The sequence below is a fragment of the Notothenia rossii genome, assembly GCF_949606895.1.
Source record: "Notothenia rossii genome assembly, chromosome: 3".
Classification (NCBI taxonomy): domain Eukaryota; kingdom Metazoa; phylum Chordata; class Actinopteri; order Perciformes; family Nototheniidae; genus Notothenia; species Notothenia rossii.
Genome location: NC_136901.1, coordinates 7572361 through 7596672, shown reverse-complemented (window position 1 = coordinate 7596672; position 24312 = coordinate 7572361). Strand labels below are relative to the sequence as shown.

The following is a 24312-nucleotide window of genomic DNA, read 5'->3' as shown; positions in this document are numbered from 1 at the left end:
TCAACTGGCTCCTTTCGACGCGAAGGAGGAGCGGTTCAACTCCGAGTCCCTCCCGGATGACCTAACTTCTCACCTTATCCCTAAGGGAGACACCAGCCACCCTGCGGAGAAAACCCATCTCGGATGCTTGTACCCGCGATCTCGTTCTTTCGGTCATGACCCATCCTTCATGACCATAGGTGAGGGTAGGAAGGAAAATGGCGCGGTAGACAGAGAGCTTTGCTTTCTGGCTCAGCTCCCTTTTCGTCACAACGGTGCGGTAAAGAGACTGCAGTACCGCTCCCGCTGCTCCGATTCTCCGACCCATCTCACGCTCCATTGTTCCCTCACTCGAGAACAAGACCCCGAGATACTTGAACTCCTTCACTTGGGGTAAGGACCCACTACCAGACACACAAACTTAAAACCGTGACAATACCTAGTTTCTTTATTGCAGGTTTGGAAAAGCGGAGCCTTTCCCAGCATTCATTGGGCGAGAGGTTGCCAGTTTATCAAAAGACCAAAAAGAGACACATTCACACCTACAGGCCGACTAGATGTGGGAGTAAACCCAGACAGACACAGGTGGACGAGTATCTTTCTTCCTGAGAAAACCATAAATGCCATGGCCCAATCATCAATCATCTTCTGCCACCTCTTTTAAAATGCTTAATGTCTCCAAAGTAGATAGAGAGATTAAGACTAGTCTCCCCAGGATGACATTTTGAGGCTGGTGAGAAAATGATTTATGGCTGAGCTCGCCCCTCACTGGAGTCTGTCTTCGTCTCTTTAAAGGAGACTATAAAGTGTAATCAAGACGCGGTTACAGCAAACACTTTGTCTGACCCTCACGCCCACAATGCAACAGCGGCTGTATCCATCCAGAACCTCTCCACTTCTCTCTGTTTGTTTCAGTCTGCGTCATCCGTCATTTGTTCACATCCTTGCAAACGTAAGTCCCCATATAAAAATCGAGCTCAGCCAAATCTCTCACAAAGACGGAGAGGAGCTGTTGTTGTTTGAATAGCCTGAGAAAACTTTTTTCTCAAATGAATGTGAGCTCCACTTTTCTAAGTTATCGGTCCTTTTTAAATTGAGTGACTTTGACGTGGTCTTTCTGTTATTTCTATGATGTCAGTGTGCTATAGGAAGAACGTGGATATACTACATTAAAGAGGCCATACTATGGGTGTTTCCCTTTGCTGTATTATGGTTAAAAGGCTTTGTAAGTGGTCTGCAATTCTCACCCACATACTCCCTGACATCTCTATGGAACACAGCCGGCCAACTAACCAATCAGAGCAGACTGGGCTCTGGTTCCAGACAGAGGGTGAAAAGAGGTGATGCAGCACAGACAGTATGAGAACAATAAAGAGCTTTCTGAACCTTAAAGCATGGAGACAGGTCACAGTAGAGACACTACATACAAATATTGGCATTAAAGGGCCCCTTCAGGTCGATATATTGATCCTTGATTTAAATAAACACTCAGGGCAACATCTACAACTATTTTCCAATCAGGTACCCTAAAAAGAAGAGGAGCGTATAATTAAGTGGTAACATTCCCTGCTCTACAGCGCCTGCTTTGTCAACCTGTCTGTGGCGGTGTCAGCGCGAGGCAATCTGTCACCCACTTTAGGTTCGAGCTTAAATATTTGAACAGCCTTAAGAAAAAGTGCTGATGTGGTTCTATGTGAAATCCACTACTTAGCAATTAAAGCGGCCCAAGCAGTCACAGAGAGACAGTGACGCCATTGAGGGCGACACCTTGGGAAAAGGTGCACTGATCAGCTTTAAAAACCTTCAATTATTTAACCAGAATGTCTTTTTTTTGTTATAGACAATGTTTACATAGGCCTGAGCAACAATGAGAATATCCTTTTTTTGGAAATAGTTTAGTTTTGAAAAGCATTCAATATAAATATGTTTGCATTAAGACACAACTTAACAACATGAACAGGAGGTGACTCTGCAATCAAACGATTTGCAGCATTAAAGAGAGACTTCCTTACCTGTGACGGACAGCTCAGTCGTCCTTCTTACCAAAAAGTTCCCAAACTCTAATTCGCAGGTGTAATTCCCAATGTCATCTTCCCGTACGTCCTTGATGGAGAGAGTGTCCCTTTTCCTTTCTATGGTTTGTCTCCACTGCTTTGGTTTGCATTCCTTTATTATGTAAACACAGGGTACAAAATGTCAAAATCGGCAGGAATACGCTTTTATTTAACATGAAACTCTTCTAGTTGTATGAACTTTAGGCACACAGCTAAAGGTAAAAAGACTCCACATAAATACAAGAGTTATTGCTTACATTTGTTCGGTGCATTCTTGCTGTACACTAACATTCTTTAAAAAAGATGTTTGGGGGATGAACGGTTGTTTATCATTCTACTAATCTTGATTGAATTGCATCAGCTACTCTTAAATTAATTACTCAGTTCATGTATAAGTTCTTAGTAGCATCTACAGCTTTATTTCAACGCCATAGAAAGCAGTTAACGATGTAAACAGGAGGATACTTGATCATTAAAAGCTCGTAAAGCACTTCTGAAATGGTTCAATTCCTTAGATCATGGTCATTTGAGTCCACTGCTGTCACACATTACAGTTTTTTGTCTTAAAAAAAAGGGTCACAGAACACCTGAGGCAAAGGAAAACTGGGCCACTGTGGGATGGTTTCGAACTGTGGTCCAAGAGAGGCCTCCCTGAATTAAATCAGCCCACACCGACACAGCGAGAGCAAATAACCAGAGGGTGTGGAGCCCACAGTCATTATCTGCTACTTTCATTTGATTCAATGGGAAACTGAAGAAGCTTTTTGGCCACCTAGTCCAGCACACTTTAACGTTTGATGAATTGGCCCCCGAGCTCCGCCGAACAGCTCTATCAAAGTGGCCTGTTGGACACGAGGAGGTCTGCGCGGGTCAGTTACACTGTGGGCGTAGGAGAAAGCTAGATGTGACTGTACACGGTGAATAGATTCGTCTCTGTCAGATATATATTTATTTAATAAATGCTTCAAAAGTCATGGTGCTTGAAGTTCATTAAAATCTGAATGAAGCTGACCTTAACGAGGTTACTCTTCTTTAAAGAAGCTTTTTAATAATGTGCGTGATGGGTTTCAGGTGACGGACAAAAGCGGGGCACCTCTGCCTTTTGAAAGGAAATGAAATCAGTGGTTATTATTTGAGAGAAAGGGTGCATGTTACCTTGTACCACACGATATCTGGCTGCGCTCCTGGCTGTACATAATCATCGATGCTCGGGCAGGTGATGTCTTTGTTTTTGCTCAGTTCGGCCTTCTCAAAGAACCTCATTTTGGAGTTGAAGCAGAGGTCTGTGTCGTTCTCTGCCACCGTGAGAGACATGGACACCTTCATGCAGTATGTCGAGTTCCTGCAGAAAGGAAAAAAGAAAAGGTTAATGAATCAGTTGGACAAAGAAATCATAGTGAAGTCTTGGCAGAAGCAAAAGCTGCAAGCAGTCCAGCTCCGGTTTCACATACACTCAAAGTCTCATTCATTAGATTACATATGAATAGCTAAATGCAGCAGAGGCAGATGTATAGAAGCCTTCCTCTGGATTTTTTTAAAATTATTTCCACATTTCACAATAGGGCTAAAACCGTTCTTTAGTGCTGAATGTTGCACCATCATATCCAATATGACCCTTAATCCAGACAATTATAGACACATTCAAGTGTCAATGCCAGTGATGCATGACGAGCCTACCTCTAAAGTGTGTGTATAAATACTATATATAGTGTATATGTGTGTGTGTACAAGGGGAAGGGACACTGTCGGTAACATGCAGCGACAGCCTTGAATGTCAACAGCGCTCTAAGATTGATTGAGCGTTTTGTTTTCAAGCGTTAAGCAGATACAGTGCGAGCTAGCAGAAAATTACTTGCTGCAATTGATGTACTGCAACTGCTCAGGTCGTATACATAAAGGAGGGAATTTATAACGCGAAGGGAGAATGGGAGTAAAATGCAAGATCACTTGTAATGTTTGAAGACTGTATGCTTGCCTGGACTCACAGATACCGGGGCGTTTTTTATCCACGGTGGAATAAACACTTCATTTGAACGCCTGGTGTTTGCAGTATAGTGATTTGTGTTGCACCTCTATTGAGAACACATGTCTTTAAATACTAAACCAATCTGCGTCGAGCTTTATCATGTGTAACCTTGTCGGGAATCAGAAAGTGATGCTTCACGGTTACATGAGAAGTAAATATGCAGCTGCTTGGCATTTACTTCTTTCCTGTTTGGGTCATTAATGATAAACAGCGATTTTGAGATTGGATCTGTTGCTCGAGTAATTCACAGGACAGGACACAGGAGTCAATGAACACATTGATTCTCGGGAACGTTGTGCTATTTGAAGAGAGGGAAATAAAAGCAAAGGTCCTTAATGATCGATGGGTTCAATAGGAGCACCTTTTCTTTGGTGATAGCGGCTAAGAAGACTGTCATAGTGGACAAGCACTCAGGCCCGAATGAAGGAAATCCCACCCCCCGCCGGTTAAAACACCAAACAAATTGGCAGTGTCGAGGAAAATCTCATTGCTAATTTTCCAACTAAAGCTGGTTACACAAATTGAGCTGAACAAACAAACAATTACAAACATGTTAAATCCTAACATAATTGCACTGAATTAACTGCCTCGTGGATTAGTACAGCACACACTGGTCTTAGCTACAGTGTCTGCAAACAATCCCTCGCCGCTCGAAACTGGCCAGTGCCGAGCGCTCCCCCTTTACAGGAAGTGAGTGGGCTGTTTTCATGATGCAAATATGACATGATGTGGAGATTATCCCAGACAACTCCTACCAGATGGACACCTGTGCAAATGAGATCCCACGGGAGCGCTCTCTTCCCTGTTAAATATTCTGGGCAGCACTAATAAACTGGAAGACAGAGAGAGGGAGAGAACTGTGTCATCTGCTCCGCAAGAGTGATCGATGGTGTGGGCCAACACTGTGTCCTACGATGTCTTTCCAACATTTCACATCCATCGTGACGCCTTTTGAACCTGGTGCCTATTCACAGGTGTAATATTCATGAAGACAATCCTAAGAACTAAAAATGATCTGTATTCCAGTGACTTAACCGTATACTGAGCATTAAATACTGCAGATACAGTGATAACAAGCTAGCTGATGGCGTTAATAGGTGACACTGTCTGTCAAATGTGTCAAACCGAAGGGGCTATGCAACGTCGTGGCAATGATAGATAGCATCCGGCATACATCAGCTGAGAGAAGTGTCAGGCTGACAGATACTGTATGCAGCTGGAGGGCAGGCAGAGGACTGCAACACGCTGCAAATGCACTGAAATGATGTGCAATGGTCAGTAAGGAGTTAAGCAGCATGCTGAGAGGATTTTGATTGGCACACTGTCGGGAAACACTGCAGTAAAATATACCCATGGGATTTAGAAGTGGTTAAACTCAGGGGTTCATTTGTAGATTTATGTATGAAGCCTAGATAGTTAGATCCCTCCTAACAAAAAACATCCACCATATTTGTATTTTATTCTATTGGCCGTCATTAAATCTAACTCACAGGACAATAAAACCAGATGCAAACCTGCCCTTTATCTCAGCGACTGTTCGCTCTGATATTAAATAATAGGCAGCAGAATTGATTTGAAATTCTCCCGAGGATCCGGGGCACCTGTGGGGAAATTAATGAACTAACTTAATGAATCTGTTAATTAAAACAACTCCTCTCTAATAGAAAATGGATGATGAAATAATTGCGATTACTCATTAGAGCTTACTCTCAACTAACAATAACTGTCTCTGAGTATTGTCTCAGCGCACAGCACAAGGTTGATGAAAGGTTACCTGGGTATAATGTCATTACAGAGCAGTAAAACGAACCCACCGCATATTAACCATTTACATATTTGATATAGGATGTTGACCTATGCTGTAAAATAACATGACGGTCTTGAATCAGGACCTAGTCAGCATTTTTAATTAAAGATGAATGAGGTTTATGTTAATGCAGATGTCGTAAAATACAAATAATTCACCAGGTAAATACTTCAATCAATCAATGTTTATTTATATAGCCCAATATCACAAATGTTACATTTGTCTCAGTGGACTTCACAGTTTATACAGAATATCAGTATGAAAATACTTGCAATAACTTTTAAATGTAACAGAGACATGCAAAAGTTTGAAAACTACCGTCTGTAAATGACAACCTATTTCAAGAAGATTGTCATTGTTAATATGGCAGCATCCCAAATGTCTCATCGGCTTAAATGGTTTCGCTACTCAGCCAGGCACATCCTCCATCACTGCAGCTTTCTAAAACCGTCACAGGAATATTCCTACTGTCATCAGGGCATCAGGCTCAGAAGACATATTGCTCAAATCTGCCGAATCATTACCGTGTTCCTGTTTGCTTGTCTGTGTCTACACCAGGGGTGTCAAGCTCAATTTCATCGCGGGCCACATTGGAATTATGGTTGCACTCAAAGGGCCGGTTGTAACTTTAAGACTATATAAATATTTAATATATATAAAATGATTTATTATATTACATTATTGGCTCTGCATTGGATTATTATCGGATAGGGTAATAACTTCATAATTAACTACGTCTGAAAGCAGAAGTCTACGGCAAATAATTGCAAGTCACTTCGGTGAGAATGTCACAAAATGATTTAAAAAGAAAAGCCAAATTCTGGAAAAAAAGTTAAATTTGGGGGGGAAAAGTAACATTTTTAAGAAAAGCAACGTTTTGAAAAAAACATCTTAACCGCCTGTAACCGTATAATCAACATATTATATTCTTTGCAAGCTCTTGTGGGCCACAGCAAATTAAGTCAAGGGCCGGATTTGGCCCCCAGGCCTTGAGTTTGACACCCCTGGTCTACACTGTACATGCCAGGTTAAACTGAAAGATTGCAACTTATTGGATGCATGTTTTGTATTCAGTAAAGTATAGATATAATCTGTGAAGGAAGCTTCCACTTTTTATATGGACGCACTAGACAAGTCTGGTCTGGTTTCAGACAGAGGGTGAAAAAAGATGCTGCAGCACAGGTAGTATGAGACATATAAAGGGCTTTTTGAGCATAAAAGCATGGAGACATGTCCCAGTAGAGACACTACATACAAATATGGACCTGAACATGAAAATAAAATGTTCTCTTTAAGGGACTCTCAACCACAGGGCCCAAGTATATGAGCGACATTATTTGTCCATGTTGCGGCCTCTTACGTCAGCATTTACCTGAGATTGGATTGAAATGTCGACCAGGGCTACATCAATGTGAAGGGTGGATGTAAAAACAGATTGTAGCTGAGAGGACACACACACTGCAGCTAATGCAGCCTGGCATGATTGGATGTGCATTGTCACTGCAGAGACAGACGTAACAACAGCTTTAGACAGGCAGCGAATCGTCAACATCCAACAGTGGCTAAGACCAAGACTGACAAAACACTGAGAGGTCAGAAAAGTGGCCTCGATAAGGAGCTAGAGATTGAACCCAAGTATTTATATAAACATATATCATACAGCCTCCAGTACTCTGCAAAGTGCCTTCCCTGCTGTCCACACCAAGGCAAGATTAACCCAGACCAAGACAGGGCCGGCCCAGTTATCCTAAATCAGTTTTTTATGGTACCTGCATTATTTATGGCCAGAGCGAAGGTCATAGTAAGCAGTGGGAAGACTGGGGTCCTACCTGTAGCGGCCGCTCATAACTCACCTGTCAGCTCTCGCACCAAGCCCGGGATGATTAAGCACCCCGGCTGCCCAAATCTGACTGTAGGCCAACTTGCTCCTACTTAGCCTCTGTCTACGAGTGTGGCACTTGTCTGCCATGCTGGAACAACCGACTCCCGCCATCCACCCCCCTTTCTCTTTACCTCCCTCTGCTTGTGGTTTGTCTCTGTCCCTGCTTCCATTGCTGCCTGCTTCTCTCTTGTCTTGTAGTACACAATGTCTCAGGGAGGAAAACACACCACCTCTGCAGATAATGAAGTGTTGCCATGCTGGGAAAAAACTCATGCCTGCACCTGTCTGTGCTAGTATGAGGCAGGCACACACTCGCATTCACACATATGGATATGGAAGGATAAACATGGATAAAGACAAGCAGTATCTCTGCATTGTAGGAATAGGAATTGATTCACAATTTTGAACGAAGATGACTTGTTTGGTTTAAATTGCAGCCAAGACAAGATCATATTTATTTAACTACATGGTGAGACGAGGGATGTCTGAGTTTTTCCAAACATTGGCAGGTTTTTATTTCAAATGGATGCTTACTTTAGTGACTTAAATGACATGGTAAAACACGAGAGGAGTACATTAGGACTAGCATTCATGAAAAGACCTTAAAGAGTAATTACATTTCCAGTGAAGACCCTCTTGAAGCTCTTAAAGGACCCCAAGGAGTCCTAAAACCCCACCGTTAAAACTTTGGTTATAAAAATACACACTGCAGTATACATATACATCCGCAAAATCAATAATCTCATTGCGTAATCCTGCAAAAAACGAATATATTTTCCAACAATACTGAGATCTCCTGCTTGTTAATCTCAAGCTGACTGAAGCACCTCTTGTGTGAAAATGCATTTGTCTAGTTGATGCCTTCAGGGAACTCATTTCCCTTTCCACGACATCCCCCACTCATCGTTATGCTAGCAACCTGATTTCATAACAAGAACAAACGATTTGTCTCCATTGTATTCTAACTCTGTCATGACCTTATTCATTGGTCCCTGGGCCCTGTGGGGGGTAATGTATGAGCAGCCATACTGCTCTGCATATCAAATGCTAAACCTTTTCTTACTAGCAATGTGTCTGTTGGAGAGTTGCATTGAGTGTAGAGGCCATATTGGTGAAAATATGTAAACTGGTCATAGTTAATCAAACAATTTAGGTTTGTTGTTATGTTTACTTGCTTTTTGGCCACTTGATCTTTCAATTATTATTGTACGCTCACTGTTAGGATACAGGCAAGAGGTGAGTCCTCTCTAATATACCCCTGGCTGATAGCTGTGGTATTGCAGTTGTCTTGCTCCACCGTTCAGTTCAGCAGGAAGAGAGGGGAAGCAGGGAGGCGTCAGGGAGGGGGGAGGAAAAGTTGGCTTTGGTGCCAAAGTGATTGTGCTTGGGGAATGGTATTTCTGACATTTGTCTGGCAGATAAAAACCACCATCAGATATGAGGAACAGAAGGTCAGTGTCCCCGCTATCAGATAGCGATGGTTTGGCATCTTGTTTGATGACTTGCTCTGCTCAGGAGAGCCAAGAGGTTGGCGCTGAGCATGTGACCGAAAAAAAAATCCCTCAGTTGGGATGTGGAAATAATGTATTTAACCTGGGTGTAAATGTGTGTCTAAGAATAACATAAAACCCTGGAAATAAATAAACTAAGGTTGGTCACATTTGGCCTTCTGGTGAATTGTTCAGGGTGATCATTCTAGCCAGGAGCCATTTTAGCTCGGCTTAATCAAATGGAATCAAGCATGGGACAAATGTCCAATCAGAACCAGCGTGAAGGCCATGCATTGTAATTGGCTGAGAGCGTAATGCCATAATGTAGGCCCATGGTGGATTACATTTGTATTCCTATTCTTCAAAAGAGTGACCAACATACATCAAAACGGGTATGCTGTAGGATTGGAGTCTGAAATGTGCAATTTCATAAAAACATGTATCCATTCAGCATACTAAAATATTTAGTTTTTGATTTGGCCTATGAAAATATCCAATATCCTTTTACAGTTATTGAAAACTTAAATATATATCTGGAATATACCAATATTGTATGGGGCACTCAAGAGTGTGCACTCTGCTATTTGGGACTAATTCTCCTGAGTTAAAACAATAAATACGTTTTTTCTGCCATTTCTCAATGATTTGCCTGGAAATGAAAGAAATACGAAGAATTTTAACTACATGAAAAAAAAGTGAGTGAGAAATCTTTAACTTGGAATAAGTCAAGGTTGTGTCTTCCCCACATTGATATCACAAGTCAATAAGTGCTTCTGGTTTTTTCCATATTATGTTAAGCCCCGATCAATGGTAGGGAACTGAATTGCTCACTCACAGCTGAATATCTATACTATATCGGCTGATTAAAATGTCCGAATGAAGCACTGCACAAATGCACAAAAAAGCCTTCCACTTAAATAGTGGACGTTCACAGATGGCCATGGATGAATTATAATGCCATGCACAGGACTTTCAATACAACAACTGAAATGAAACAAAAAAGAGATGTTTTTGTACCTATGAAAAGAATAATCGATTCAAAGGATGTAAACAAATCATTTTAAATATACTTTTTTCCCATTTATTTGCTTCATTAGAATAGATGGATGTTTTTTACCATCCAGCGGAGGCACCAGAATTTGCACACTCACGCCATTGTAACATCAGACATCCACACTGAATATCTGGCTAAGTTCACAGTGCTGCATCATAGGGCTGAATAAAGCACAGTCTGAAAGGTGGACTAAACCCAAACAGCAGCCCATACATCACCGAACAATGGCTGCTGGAAAAGCGCCTCCACTAACCCACATAGAGCCAACTAAAAGGCTGTCGAAAGGCTGTGTTGACAGAGCAGGCTCTCTATACAGGTGTAAAGAATATAGGGGAGCATCATCAATAACCTCAAGACCGTGAATGAAGCAGCTTTAAATCCATATCACACAATTAAAGAAAACCCCACCTGGGCACTGTGAATAACTGCTGCATTAGATCGAGCACCAACTCTCTCACAACCTCTAGAAGAAGTTCGTGAAAAGTCCTTCTGTCATTGCTGTAATGTATCTGTGCTGCACTACTTTCTTGCATAATGTTTAACAACACCTTAGTGCACTAGTAGTCTAAGGATACGGTGTTACAGTAAACAGAGGTCCGGACTGAAAATCTCCACAAATCTTGGATGAATTTCCCCCAGTCAACAGAACTCTCCACTGATCTTTCTTGATCCTGTGAATTTTACTTTAATTCCCGTTTTTTAAATGTTCAAATATGCATTAAAATATATCCACAGCCAAACGATGGATTGGAGCAAAACATGATGCAGACATTTATGGCTCTTACGAAGGATACATTACATTACATTACATTATATACCCTAATATGGATATTAGGATACCCTAAAGACTTTGGTGATCCCCTGAAATTCCATCTAGAACAAAGAAAAGTATTTAAGAGGCCCTATTATGCTTTTTAGGGTTTTCCCTTCCCTGTGTTTTATATAGGTTTTTTTAAATGGTCTGCAAATGCTAAAATCCCAAAGTTCCCTCAAGAGGGAGTTCCTCTCCCACCGACTCCCCTGCATTGTTTTGTGCAACACCTGGAGATTCCAAAATATTCAAAGAGAATTCATCCTAATTATCCAGACCCAATGAGCCAGATGCCAGAAGTTGAGGGTGGAGAATACCTTTGTTCAGATAACTAGATGAAAAAGCCACTTTTAATTTCATTGAGACTTCAAAACCCCATCCATATGGGCCTCATTTGGAAGAACCACCACTGATTAACATCCATCAGGGCATCTTTGTTATAGCCCTTCTCGTGAAGCTATTCCACAGAGCCACAGCTAACTGATTGTCTTCTGCCAGGTATCTTATAACTCCAAACTTATATTATACATCATCCATAACCGCTGGCAGCCCAAACCATCCATGCTGCTCCTTAGTCTATCGTCTCTCATTGGCTCTGACAGCTGGGCTGGATCAATTGGACAGGTCCTGACTCGATCTGAATGACAGAGTGTTCCAGACGGCCTATTCTGACTGTCACTTCCCTGAGAGATCACCAGACACTCCTGCCGACCAATACTAACACAGGCAACATGGCTGCAGTCGGGAGCGAAGAGGAAGTGCTTTTCAAAGTGTGTGTGTTGCTGGGAGGTAACTAGTAATTGTACCTGAATCCATTTTTTAAGTATCCTTCCCAACCCCGGTTGTTTGTGTGCAAAGGTACCAGGTCAGGTCCAGTCCTCCATAAACAAATGGACACACACACACACACACACACACACACACACACACACACACACACACACACACACACACACACACACACACACACACACACACACACACACACACACACACACACACACACACACACACACACACACACACACACACACACACACACACACACACACACACACACAGACACACACAGATGTACTCCTATGTTATCCTCACTTTGTCCTCTGCTGGTGACAGCCCACGCTTTGCAAGGCATGCAGGAAACCCATTAATAAGCCCGGGACTGTGGCAGCTTGCCAACACCGGTGAACGGGGTTAAAGGTGAAACATTAACTACCTGCCAAAGAAGTGGGATTCTCCCTGCACTGCTACATCTGTCTTTAATTTGACTCTGTACTCCCAGCACACTGCAAACAGATCAATACACTGAGGATATGGGTCTCTGTTTGGGCATTGGTTTGACCAGAAGTCACATTATGGGCCAAGAACAATGCTCCTTTCTCACAGCTTCGGTCTCCTGAAACTGAATTAATAAAGAATGGCTGGAGACCCCACACTTAATAGCTTTTGATACAGCAAAGATGATTAGCGTGAAGTTGCTAAGCACTCCTACAGAGGCGTTAAAACCTGCATGTGATTGTATCAAAGCCGAAACAGACATCCATCAAATCAGTTTGCTCTGCTAATTTATGCTGCAGTTGAGCATAGAGGACAAAGCAACGGAGGAAATCATGCTACATTATGAAGAGAGGCTGGATGGAGAGATCAGTGACTTTAAAAGTCTGCAGAGAGCTGGCAGTGATTAAACTTCATGAGATTGAGGTGAGCATGAGGTGAGTGGTGGCTCTGGCACTGAAACAATGATACCCGCTCACTTACAGTGCACTGCAAAATGTTACAATTTTCTACCCTTGCTGTTTTAAAAATAATATTTGTGTTATTATTTCCAAAACATCTACTCCCTGTTCATGTTGGCCATACCGGCTTTTACTCTGATGTCTCATCATAGGAAAACCCTCGATTCGACACACATCACTGTTCATCTGCACCCTTCCACTCATGTACAGTGTGTGTTCCATGAGTGGTGCCACATCATATGTCCTTAATGCATTTGGATGTGTGTGTGTGTGTGTGTGTGTGTGTGTGTGTGTGTGTGTGTGTGTGTGTGTGTGTGTGTGTGTGTGTGTGTGTGTGTGTGTGTGTGTGTGTGTGTGTGTGTGTGTGTGTGTGTGTGTGTGTGTGAGTGAGTGAGTGAGTGAGCGAAAGAGACAGGCATACATGCTCTGAATGTTTATTGTGTACATGTGTGTCATCTTGGCCTGCTTTTACATACAGATTGGAGGCACATTAAGTTCCTGTCAGTGCAACGAGTCTCAGAGGAGCTATATGTCTGTGTGTGTGTGTGTGTGTGTGTGTGTGTGTATGTGTTCGCGTAAGACAATGCCCTCTGAAAGCTTGAGTGCAGCTGAGCGAATACACAAAGATGAGACAAGAGGACCAGCGGTAATGTCATGGAAAATGTACTTTGTTGCATTGGAAATCCATAAAACAAATACAGGAATAACCCACATTTAATTTGCTGGGAATCATCAACAGAGGTTTGCTTGATGATAACACATTGGCTTCTAAGTGTGTGTGCAGCAGTGTGTGTTCTCTGGCTGATGTGGGTCTGTTATGAATACACTGCCTGCACTGTGAAGCTTTGCCTAGTGCAATAACACCTGTGACAGCTGGCAGACACATCTCTGAACACACACTGACTGACAGTCCCTATATTACTGATGCCATATGAGAAGCACACCATAAACTCACAGCTGAATAGCTACAACAGAAAGTGGGTAAGTATAGGATACAATAAAAGCTCAAAAACGGATTTGTTAACTCAATATATAATTAAAAGGGGGATTTTTGGGGTTGACCCCTTCCTGTAGTGTGTGAATATAATGCCAAAATTCCATAGATGACTTTGAAACCCATCATTTCATCTCTAAATAAGATTACTAACACAGTGACAGAATGGTATAAGAAATTGCGATCACAGTGGAAAGATCATTTCTAGATGTTGTCTGAGGACGGCAGCGTTCATGCTTAACATTCTTTGACACACTATCAGTTCTTGTTTTGAGACAATAACATCATGAGAGACCATAGTAACTGGGATTGAATTGTTATAACATGCTCAAGTATGAAATGTATCCAGTGAGAGAAGATTTATTGTTGCGTTGTGATGCATTCGTTCCACTGCTCAGTGCTCTAATTCCCCAGGTCCCTTCATGTTTTCAAAATGGGAGAGAATCTCCTCACGTTAAAACACTGCCAGGAGCCTAATCCAAAAGCGATATGTTAACATATGAAAGCGCTGATCATCTATAGGACCCACGTTGCCAAGACAAAAGAGAAGAGCAATCCTCTGATTTGGCTGCGGTGAGTGGGAATTGAAAATGAGTCACGTCTACATAACGGCGCTGCTGTGTGGTTGTAAAATTGGATGAATCCATTTCTACATTTTTAACTCATTGTTAACGCTCGAATGAAGAATGTGACAAAAGCTCGCAAATGTCCTACTGTAACCATTTAAGGTCATTAGCTTAGTGTTTGAATGCAATGTTATTACTACGGAGAGGCTCTCTCTAAAATGTGAATAAAATCATGTGACATTTTCAGAAATTGTATAAGCAATCAAAAGCCTGGTCCTCTTAAACCATTGCTGTCAGTCATTTGGACTGAGCCGTGGCCTTATTACTGTGTCTGCACAACACACAGAATATGCTAATACCGGACTATAAATCATTCCAATGTGATGGACCCACATGATCCGACGCATGCATCGCTCTGCACTTCAGAACGCTGCATGTGACACGCCCATATCCAATAACCTAATCCTTTTAAACAGACCCTCCCCCCTGATGAAAGCCACCGTATGTCACCATATAGAGCTGACTAATGAGCCGGCACAGAGAAAATACCCTTTACCCACAAGGTTAATAAGTTATTACTATATAGCAACAAAGCATGTGCACATCATTCAGCTTGTTTCTGCAACTCAAAGGTGGCACATCTGGTATCAGTAGACATCCCACATATTGGCACTTAAGTTTGTTTTCAAACAAATACTTTAATTAACATTTTAAATGGATGACTTGTAATTATTAATGAATAATAATAATAATAATAATGATGTTAATAATACAAGTAATAATAATAATAATACAATATTCATAATAATGCTATAATAAATAATAATAATAATAATAATATTAATAATAATAATAATAATAATAATAAAATATTCATAATAATGAAACACAGTAAGGCTTTTCAAAATGGTCTTCTTTTAACTTATATAATAATGAATGCTGTTATTATCGCGTTAACGGCGGTAATTCATTTTTTGAATTAATTGCGTTAAAATATTTAACGCATGTGCAGAATGGCCCGCCCCATACATCCCACCAGTGGCAGCGCCAGGGTATGGCTGGGGAATTACACGGTTAGCAGCAGTTAGTAAGATTGATTTCTGTAGCCACTTGTCTGGAAATACCGAATACCTATCCTGTGAAACCCTGTCTCCTAAAAATTATGTTCCCACAGAACTAAACTGCATTCTCAATTACGTTCATAAGAAACGTATATTCTCCCACGTTACGTTTCTTATGAACGTATCTTAAATACGTTTATTTTCTACATATATTTGCCATTTATTGTCTTGCTTATAGTAATGATGATAGCCATTTATAAATATCATTTTAGAGCACACATTTGAAATCAGTAGGTGAGGCTGTCATTTCGCCAGCTGTTACTCTCATGAGCGAGGCAGAAAATAATAGTTTTAACATGCCAAAAAGCTGCTGTGTCGTTTATTGCATCTCAAACATTAAAACAAATCCAGAGTTACGTGTTTCTGTACTTCCTCTAAGAAGAAAGGAAAGTAACAGAATATCTCTGTGGCTTCAGGCTTGATCGCCGTTCAAATGACAGCGGTGGTTTCCCCAAAAGTGGGCGGGGCTGTAAAGTGACGTAGATTTTACTCTCATCTATTATTCAAAACCATTCTATTTATTCTAATGTAAATTACATGCCAGTGTTTTATCTTTTTATTTATTTGTTTTTATTTTAAATCGTATAATGTCGGACTTTTTTTCCCGTAGAAATGGGGCTGAGAGCCTCAAAACACTGAAATCTGTATTTTTAAAAAATCTTTTTTTCCTTCTAATTTGTTATTCTTTTCTATATAACACACTTTTATTTACTCAAGAATAACAAACAATTGTTTTTATTTATTCGTTTGATTCTTTAATCTTGGGCTTTTTAGCCGTAAATAAAGTCACCGGAAACAGACGTAGGCCTATCGGGACATTTCGAGCGATACACACCACAAACCCACTGAACAGATTACCCAAGATCCTCAGCCTGAAGCTCGTTGATTGGATGTTTTAGCCGCAATGCATGTTGGGATATGATGTTAATGCGATATGATATCTGCTCTAGTCCAGCAGCTGTAACTCAGGTCTCAGTGAGTCACGCCCCTCAAGTGTGCATTCCAAGAGGTTGGAAGACTCTGCTGATTGCGTGAAGTGCAAAACGCTTCCCAGCCGAAAAACATTTTAAATAGCGCATTTCAAATCAGAATAACTGAGTGTGCATCCAGACTCGGTGAGGACACTATCGATACTGACTCAGCAATCACTGTAAGTTATATTCTTGTTTAAATAGACTTCTCTGTTTCATTTATTCTACTCTGTATAATTGTTCTGTAGTTATTGTAGCTAAAACGGCGATTTCTGAGAGATTTTAAAATCTCAGATCTGCTCTAGTCCAGCAGCTGTAACTCAGGTCTCAGTGAGTCACGCCCCTCAAGTGTGCATTCCAAGAGGTTGGAAGACTCTGCTGATTGCGTGAAGTGCAAAACGCTTCCCAGCCAAAAAACATTTTAAATAGCGCATTTCAAATCAGAATAACTGAGTGTGCATCCAGACTCGGTGAGGACACTATCGATACTGACTCAGCAATCACTGTAAGTTATATTCTTGTTTAAATAGACTTCTCTGTTTCATTTATTCTACTCTGTATAATTGTTCTGTAGTTATTGTAGCTAAAACGGCGATTTCTGAGAGATTTTAAAATCTCAGATCTGCTCTAGTCCAGCAGCTGTAACTCAGGTCTCAGTGAGTCACGCCCCTCAAGTGTGCATTCCAAGAGGTTGGAAGACTCTGCTGTCGCCCATCAGCAGAAAATAGTTAACTAATTACAGCGGCGTGCCCCCAAAGCTGTGAGAACTGAGCAATCAGGTATCCATCTTAGGTTGCGTTTTCCTGGAGCGTCAGCTTCAGCGTCAGCCAGACGAAGACTGACAAAGACATTAAGAGTCCTGTGGGAGTCACGTGGGAGTCAAAGAGGAGGCAAATCCTACTCTGATTGCGCCAAGTATCGCTGGTGTTATTTAGTTTTATTCAATTCTCTTGGGTTCTCTAGCCCCTCATGCTATAATCATGTGTATTTTCTGCATTCCTGTTCATGTGTCTTCTCGCAATTATCACTGGCCCCGTGTTTCTCCTAATCGATTTCACCGGCCTGCTCTCGTCTATCCCACATGCTCCACTGAGATCCAACATCTCGTTTCAGGGGGCCTGTGGAACTGCCAGTCAGCTGTCCCTAAGGCTGACTTCATCTCTGGCTACGCTTCCCTGCAGTCTCTGGATTTCCTTGCTCTCACGGAGACCTGGATCACTCCATCCAACACATCCACCCCAGCAGCTCTCCCCACAGCATATTCCTTCTCCCATACACCCAGACCCTCTGGCAGAGGAGGTGGCACTGGTCTCCTGCTCTCTCCCAAATGGAGCTTTTCCCTCTTCAAGCGACCTAATTTCACTCCTTCTACCTTTGAATTCCATGCCGTCACAGTAACCCATCCTATACAATTAACCATTGTTGTTCTCTACCGTCCACCAGGCGCCTTGGGGGACTTCTTGGAGGAGTTAGATAATCTCCTCTCACACATCCCTGAAACTGGCCCTCCCGCTGTACTTCTCGGAGATTTCAACCTCCAGACAGGGAAGATATCTGAACTAACATCTCTGTTAACCACCTTTGCTTTCTCACTGTCTCCATCCCCACCAACTCATAAAGCTGGCAATGTCCTTGATCTCATATTCTCAAGGAACTGCTCTACTTCTAACCTCTCTGTAAACCCGCTCCACACATCCGATCACTTCTTCATTTCATTCTCTCTACCCCTTTCCAAACATAACAACCTAATCTCTTCTAACTCTGCTCCTGTCCGCCGTAACCTCCGTTCCCTCTCCCCCTCTACCTTTGCCTCATCGGTGTTCTCAGCCCTCCCTTCCTCTGACTCGTTCCAACTCCTGCCTCCAAACGCTGCTGCAAAAACTCTCCTCTCTACTCTCTCATCCTCTCTGGACTCTCTCTGTCCTCTCACATCGCGGCCGGCTCGTCAGTCCCCTCCTGCTCCCTGGCTAAATGACGCACTGCGTGCTAATAGAACCATCCTTCGGGCAGCAGAGCGGAAATGGTGGAAATCCAAACACCATGACGACCTCCTAACCTATCAGGCTCTCCTCTCCTCTTTCTCTGCTTCCATCTCTCAGGCAAAAAGCACTTTCTTTCAAGATAAGATCCAATCTTCCTATTCCAATCCCAAAAAACTATTTTCTATCTTCTCCACCCTCTTGGACCCTCCCAAAGCACCTCCCCCCTCCTCCCTTCTGTCAAGCGACTTTGTTAACCACTTTGAAAAAAAGGTTGATGATATTCGCTCTTCCTTTTCTGACTCACCTTTACTCACCGCTGGGTCACCAGACCCTCCCTTCACCCACACACTGACCTCCTTCTCCCCTCTCTCTCCAAGTGAGGTTCTTACCCTCGTTACCTCTGCCCGTCCTACCACCTGTTCTCTGGACCCTATCCCCTCAAACCTCCTTCAGACTATCGCTCCTGATATTCTACCATTTCTCACCCATTTCATCAACACTTCTCTAACTTCTGGTCACTTTCCAAACAGTCTCAAGGAGGCAAGAGTAAACCCTCTCCTTAAGAAACCCACTCTCAATCCGTCTGATGTTATTAACTACAGGCCCGTCTCTCTCCTCCCGTTCCTGTCTAAAACACTTGAACGCGCTGTCTTTAAACAACTCTCCTGTTATCTCCATCAGAACAACCTTCTGGATCCGCACCAGTCTGGTTTCAAGGCAGGTCACTCAACAGAAACTGCTCTCCTTGCTGTCTCTGATGAACTGCACACTGCTAAAGCAGCCTCCCTCTCCTCTGTCATCATCCTTCTGGACCTGTCTGCTGCATTCGACACAGTGAACCATCGGATCCTCCTTCGCACTCTCCAAGAACTTGGAGTTTCAGGCACTGCATTTTCCCTCCTCACCTCATACCTCAACGACCGCACCTACAGGGTTACTTGGAGAGGGTCCGAGTCCGACCCTTGTCAATTAACTACAGGGGTCCCTCAGGGCTCGGTTCTTGGTCCCCTCCTCTTCTCCCTGTACACAAACTCGCTCGGGTCTGTCATTAGCCCGACACCCAACTAATTCTGTCCTTTCCCCGCTCAGAGACCCAGGTCGTCGCACGCATCTCTGCTTGCCTAGCAGACATCTCTCGGTGGATGTCTGCTCATCACCTCAAGCTCAACCTTGACAAGACTGAACTGCTCTTCCTTCCGGGAAAAGATTGTCCCACTCTTGACCTAACAATCAACATCGGCACCTCTGTTGTTTCCCCGACTCAGACTGCAAGGAATCTGGGTGTGGTACTAGATAACAAATTGTCCTTCACTGCAAACATCGCTGCTACAACCCGCTGCTGCAGATACACGCTTTACAACATCAGGAGGATACGTCCCCAGCTGACCCAGACATCAGCGCAGATTCTGGTCCAGGCTCTCGTCATCTCACGCCTAGACTACTGCAACTCCCTCCTGGCTGGTCTACCTGCATGTGCCATCCGACCTCTGCAGCTCATCCAGAATGCAGCGGCTCGTCTGGTCTTCAACCTTCCCAAATTCTCCCACACCACACCGCTCCTCCGCTCCCTTCACTGGCTTCCAGTAACTGCTAGAATCCACTTCAAGACACTGGTACTTGCGTACCATGCTGTGAATGGATCTGGCCCTTCCTACATCCAGGACATGGTTAAACCGTACACCCCAGCACGTGCACTCCGCTCTGCATCAGCCAAACAGCTCGCTGCACCCGCACTGCGAGGGGGACCCAAGTTCCCGTCAGCAAAAACACGTGGGTTTGCTATCCTGGCTCCAAAATGGTGGAATGAGCTCCCCATTGAAATCAGGACAGCAGATAGCTTACACATCTTCCGACGCAAACTGAAAACTCATCTCTTTAGACTCCACTTCGAGCGATAGAATTACTAACAAAGCACTTATATACTAATAAAGGGCTGGCTTTCTAAATGCCAGTTGAGTAGCACTTGAAATGTTTGGCTCTATGAAACCTGATGTACTTATATGATTCTGTTTTCTTAAAGGTTGTATCTTCCTGGTCGAATGCACTTATTGTAAGTCGCTTTGGATAAAAGCGTCAGCTAAATGCAATGTAATGTAATAATGATATTCGAAAACATTTAAAAAAAAAAAAACTTTATTCTGAGTGTTCTTGCTTTTCTCTTAGGAAGTCATCACATAACTGCATTGTAATACACGGTTCGGCTGCATTAAATATTACACATCTGCCGTAGTTATTCATTTATAGAGCCCTGATGAGAAGACTTCTGGACAAACAGGAAGAACTGCCGCCAAACTGAATATGTGATGTGGATCATAAATATGTCAACAATTAAACAACATCTTGCATTTCTTTTCACAAAATACGTCTCCTTGCAGTATCAATAGTAATTCGGCTGACTTTTATATTTTATCCAATTGGTAGATAGGTTATATTTACACCATAACGGTGCACAGCTGATAGAAAAGGACTTGAAGTTTTTAAAGATATTACTGATTTTCTTTGAATATAAGAATGTAAATACTGAGTTGAGAGGGGATTTGGGGGATGGGAGACACATCTATGGAATCACAATTTCAATAGCTTACCATTACATGACGGATATGCCTTTCTGTCTTTGATGTTTTACAAATCAGATATTAATGTGTAGAAGTAAAACATGAGAAATAGTATAGCAATATCCCCTCTCAAGAACCCTCTCAAGTCTCCTCTCTAGTTCCCTCTCAAGTCTCCTCTCGAGTTCCCTCTCGAGTCATCTCTCAAGTCTCCTCTCCAGTTCCCTCTCAAGTCTTCTCTCGAGTTCCCTCTCGAGTCCCCTCTCGAGTCTCCTTTCAAGACACTTCTCAAGTCCCCTCTCGAGTTCCCTCTCAAGTCACCTCTCGAGTCACCTCTCGAGTTCCCTCTCAAGTCACCTCTCGAGTTCCCTCTCGAGTCCCCTCTCAAGTCTCTTCTCCAGTCCCCTCTCAAGTCATCTCTCAAGTCTCCTCTCGAGTTCCCTCTCAAGTCACCTCTCAAGTCTCCTCTCGAGTTCCCTGTCAAGTAACCTCTCGAGTCCACTCTCAAGTCATCTCTTGAGTCACCTCTCAAGTCTCCTCTTGAGTTCCCTATCGAGTCCCCTCTCAAGTCACCTCTCGAGTTCCCTCTCAAGTCACAGCTCGAGTTCCCTCTCAAGTCTCCTCTCGAGTCTCCGTTCAAGTCTCCTCTCGAGTCTCCGTTCAAGTTCCCTCTCGAGATCCCTCTCGAGTCACCTCTCAAGTCAACTCTCAAGTTTCCTCTCGAGTTCCATCTCAAGCCCTCTCTCAAGTCCCTACTCAAGTGCCGTTGGAGGTTCCGTTGGGGGTCCTGCCAACTCCATGTCTTGTCCCGTTGGGGGTCCCGCCGACTACTCTTCTGCCGGGGGTCCTGCCAACCCTATGTCCTGTGCCGTTGGAGGTTCCGCTGGGGGTCCTGCCAACTCCATGTCTTGTCCCGTTGGGGGTCCCGCCGACTACTCTTCTGCCGGGGGTCCTGCCAACCCTATGTCCTGTGCCGTTGGAGGTCCCGCAGACTACTCTTCTGCCGGGGTTCCTGCCAACCCTATGTCCTGTGCCGTTGGAGGTCCCGCCGACTACTCTTCCGCTGGGGGTCCTGCCAACTCCATGTCTTGTCCCGTTGGACATCCCGCCGACTGCTCTCCTGCCGGGGGTTCTGCCAACTCCATGTCTTGTCCCGTTGGGGGTCCCGCCGACTACTCTTCTGCCGGGGGTCCTGCCAATCCTGTGTCCTGTGCCGTTGGAGGCCCCGCCGACTACTCTTCTGCCGGAGGTCCTGCCAACCCTATGTCCTGTGCCGTTGGAGGTTCCGCCGACACCTGTCCCACCGGCTCCGGATCCTGTCCGGTCGACACTGGCTCCTGCCCGGCCTCCGGAGCTGTCTGGTCTTCGCCCTCAAGCCCTGTCCCCTGAGTTCGCCCGCTGTGGTCTTCGCCCCTCCTCGAACTTTGCCTTGCCCCCGGGCCGTCCGCCCTCCACCCGTCCCCCAGACCCCCTCCACCCACCCTGCCAGACTTTGTTTTTTGGGATGTCTGGGATCCGTCCCTTGAGGGGGGGGGGGGGTTCTGTCACACTCCGAGGGTTATGTCACGTTTGTAATTGTGTATGTTTGGGTTTTTCTGTCATGTTTTCCTCCTGGGTTATTGTCTGGTCCTTCTTCCTGTGTTTTTCCTCCCGTCGTTAGTTTCCCTGGTGTGTCTAGTTGTTTGATTGTGTTCACCTGTGACCCTTGTGTTTCTCCTCCCCTGCCCGGCTGTTTCTCGTCTTGTGATTACCCCTCCTTGTAATTATTTTCGTCTCCTCCTGTGTTCAGTGTTGGTGCTTCTTTTGTATGTGACCCAGTTCACCGAAGAGTGTTTTGTTTGTCCAAGTTTATTTAAAGTCCTTGAAATGAAGGTATCGTCAAGTGTAATCTGCATTTGGGTCCTACCTGCTTCACTCTGCGTAACAAAATGTGGCTGTTTGGCCACTGACGTTGCCATAACAACACCTGAATTTAAATGTGCAATCTGTTTTTGTGACAGATGTTTGCAAGAAATTATAATTCTTCTGAATGATATTCCCATCGACAGCTAGTTTCTATGTGAACATTATGAGATGGACAGCCAGAGAGAATAAATGAAAAACAGTTATGAAATACTATATGACAAAACAAGAATACAGTTTAAGTGATTTGTAAAATATCCATAAAGAAAAATCTGTTTACAGTTCTGTTTCATATAGGTGTTGAGAGATGTATCCATAGATCTTTTAATTTTGCTCTCAAAGTGCATCAGATTGATGCTTTTAACTTCAATATTAAAAAAAGAAAATCCCGGGGGAGCATGCCCCCGGACCCCCCTAGAAGAGGTGAGGCCCCTCTAGAGGAGCTTAGGTCCACGGTGTTTACATGCTTATTTATACAATATGTGTGCTTATGCTAACATCATAAGACAAGAGTTGGTCCCGTGTTGTATGTAGTGAGAACGCGCTAGAGTGAGGGGGGCCCCCAAGCCAAAGCTCGCTTAGGGCCCCCAAAAGTCTAGGGCCGGCCCTGGTTAAATGGATATATCCGCCTTCTTTCATTTATCTTTCCATTCCCACAACAATATACATAAAGAAATTGCATATTTTGGACATAGTTCGAATGGTGATTAATCATGATTAATACATTTTTAAGATGTGATTAATCTGATTAAAACATGTAATCGTTTGACAGCCCTAATAATAATAAATGCAATATTTTTTCATTTCCCTTTTATTGTCTTTCCTGAAGCAGTTTGAGTCCCTCATCAGATTTAGAAAGCTTCTTCACGACATGGTCTTATTACTGTGCTGGAAGTAATCAGTGTATCGTGTGTCTACTTCCTACAATAAAGATCTGAAACCCCCCGTCCCCCACAGCTGCATGATTAACAGTGAAAATCAGTTCAGCTGATTGCAGCATCAATGCAGCCATTGTTAGTAAATGTCAGCGTTGTACGTATTCCATGTGAATGGAGTTGAAAGTTAAGCAAAAAAGTAAACATCCTTGTCACGACTTGAAAAGCTGCAGAACACAACAATAGTCCAAAAGAAACGTGACAAATCATGTGCGATGCAAAAGTGCTCTGCATTCAGAACTATTGTTATTCCTCTCCATGGTGGCCACATAAGTGTTGGCCCTTAATTTGGTTCTGAATGGCGGAGACTGGCGACAAAGCAGCGCTACTTTTCCAAATCAAATCTCATGGCTCTACTTTCTGCGTGATTACACAATAACTCTGAGCTGACTGATTGTCTACCTCCAGAAAATGCTGCCAGTGTCGCTGAATAGAGAATTGTTGGATTGG

General features: G+C 43.3%; 1 protein-coding gene across 1 annotated transcript in view; it reads right to left on the bottom strand.

Annotated features, from left to right (window-relative positions):
* Nucleotides 1–24312, bottom strand: part of LOC307034297 (interleukin-1 receptor accessory protein-like 1-B) — a gene marked incomplete at its 5' end in the record, with an annotated part of 234816 nt that overhangs the window by 95599 nt on the left and 114905 nt on the right. The window contains 2 exon segments of the mRNA XM_079673066.1: nucleotides 1992–2145; nucleotides 3189–3375. Coding sequence (XP_079529192.1) covers nucleotides 1992–2145; nucleotides 3189–3375 — 341 coding nt within the window.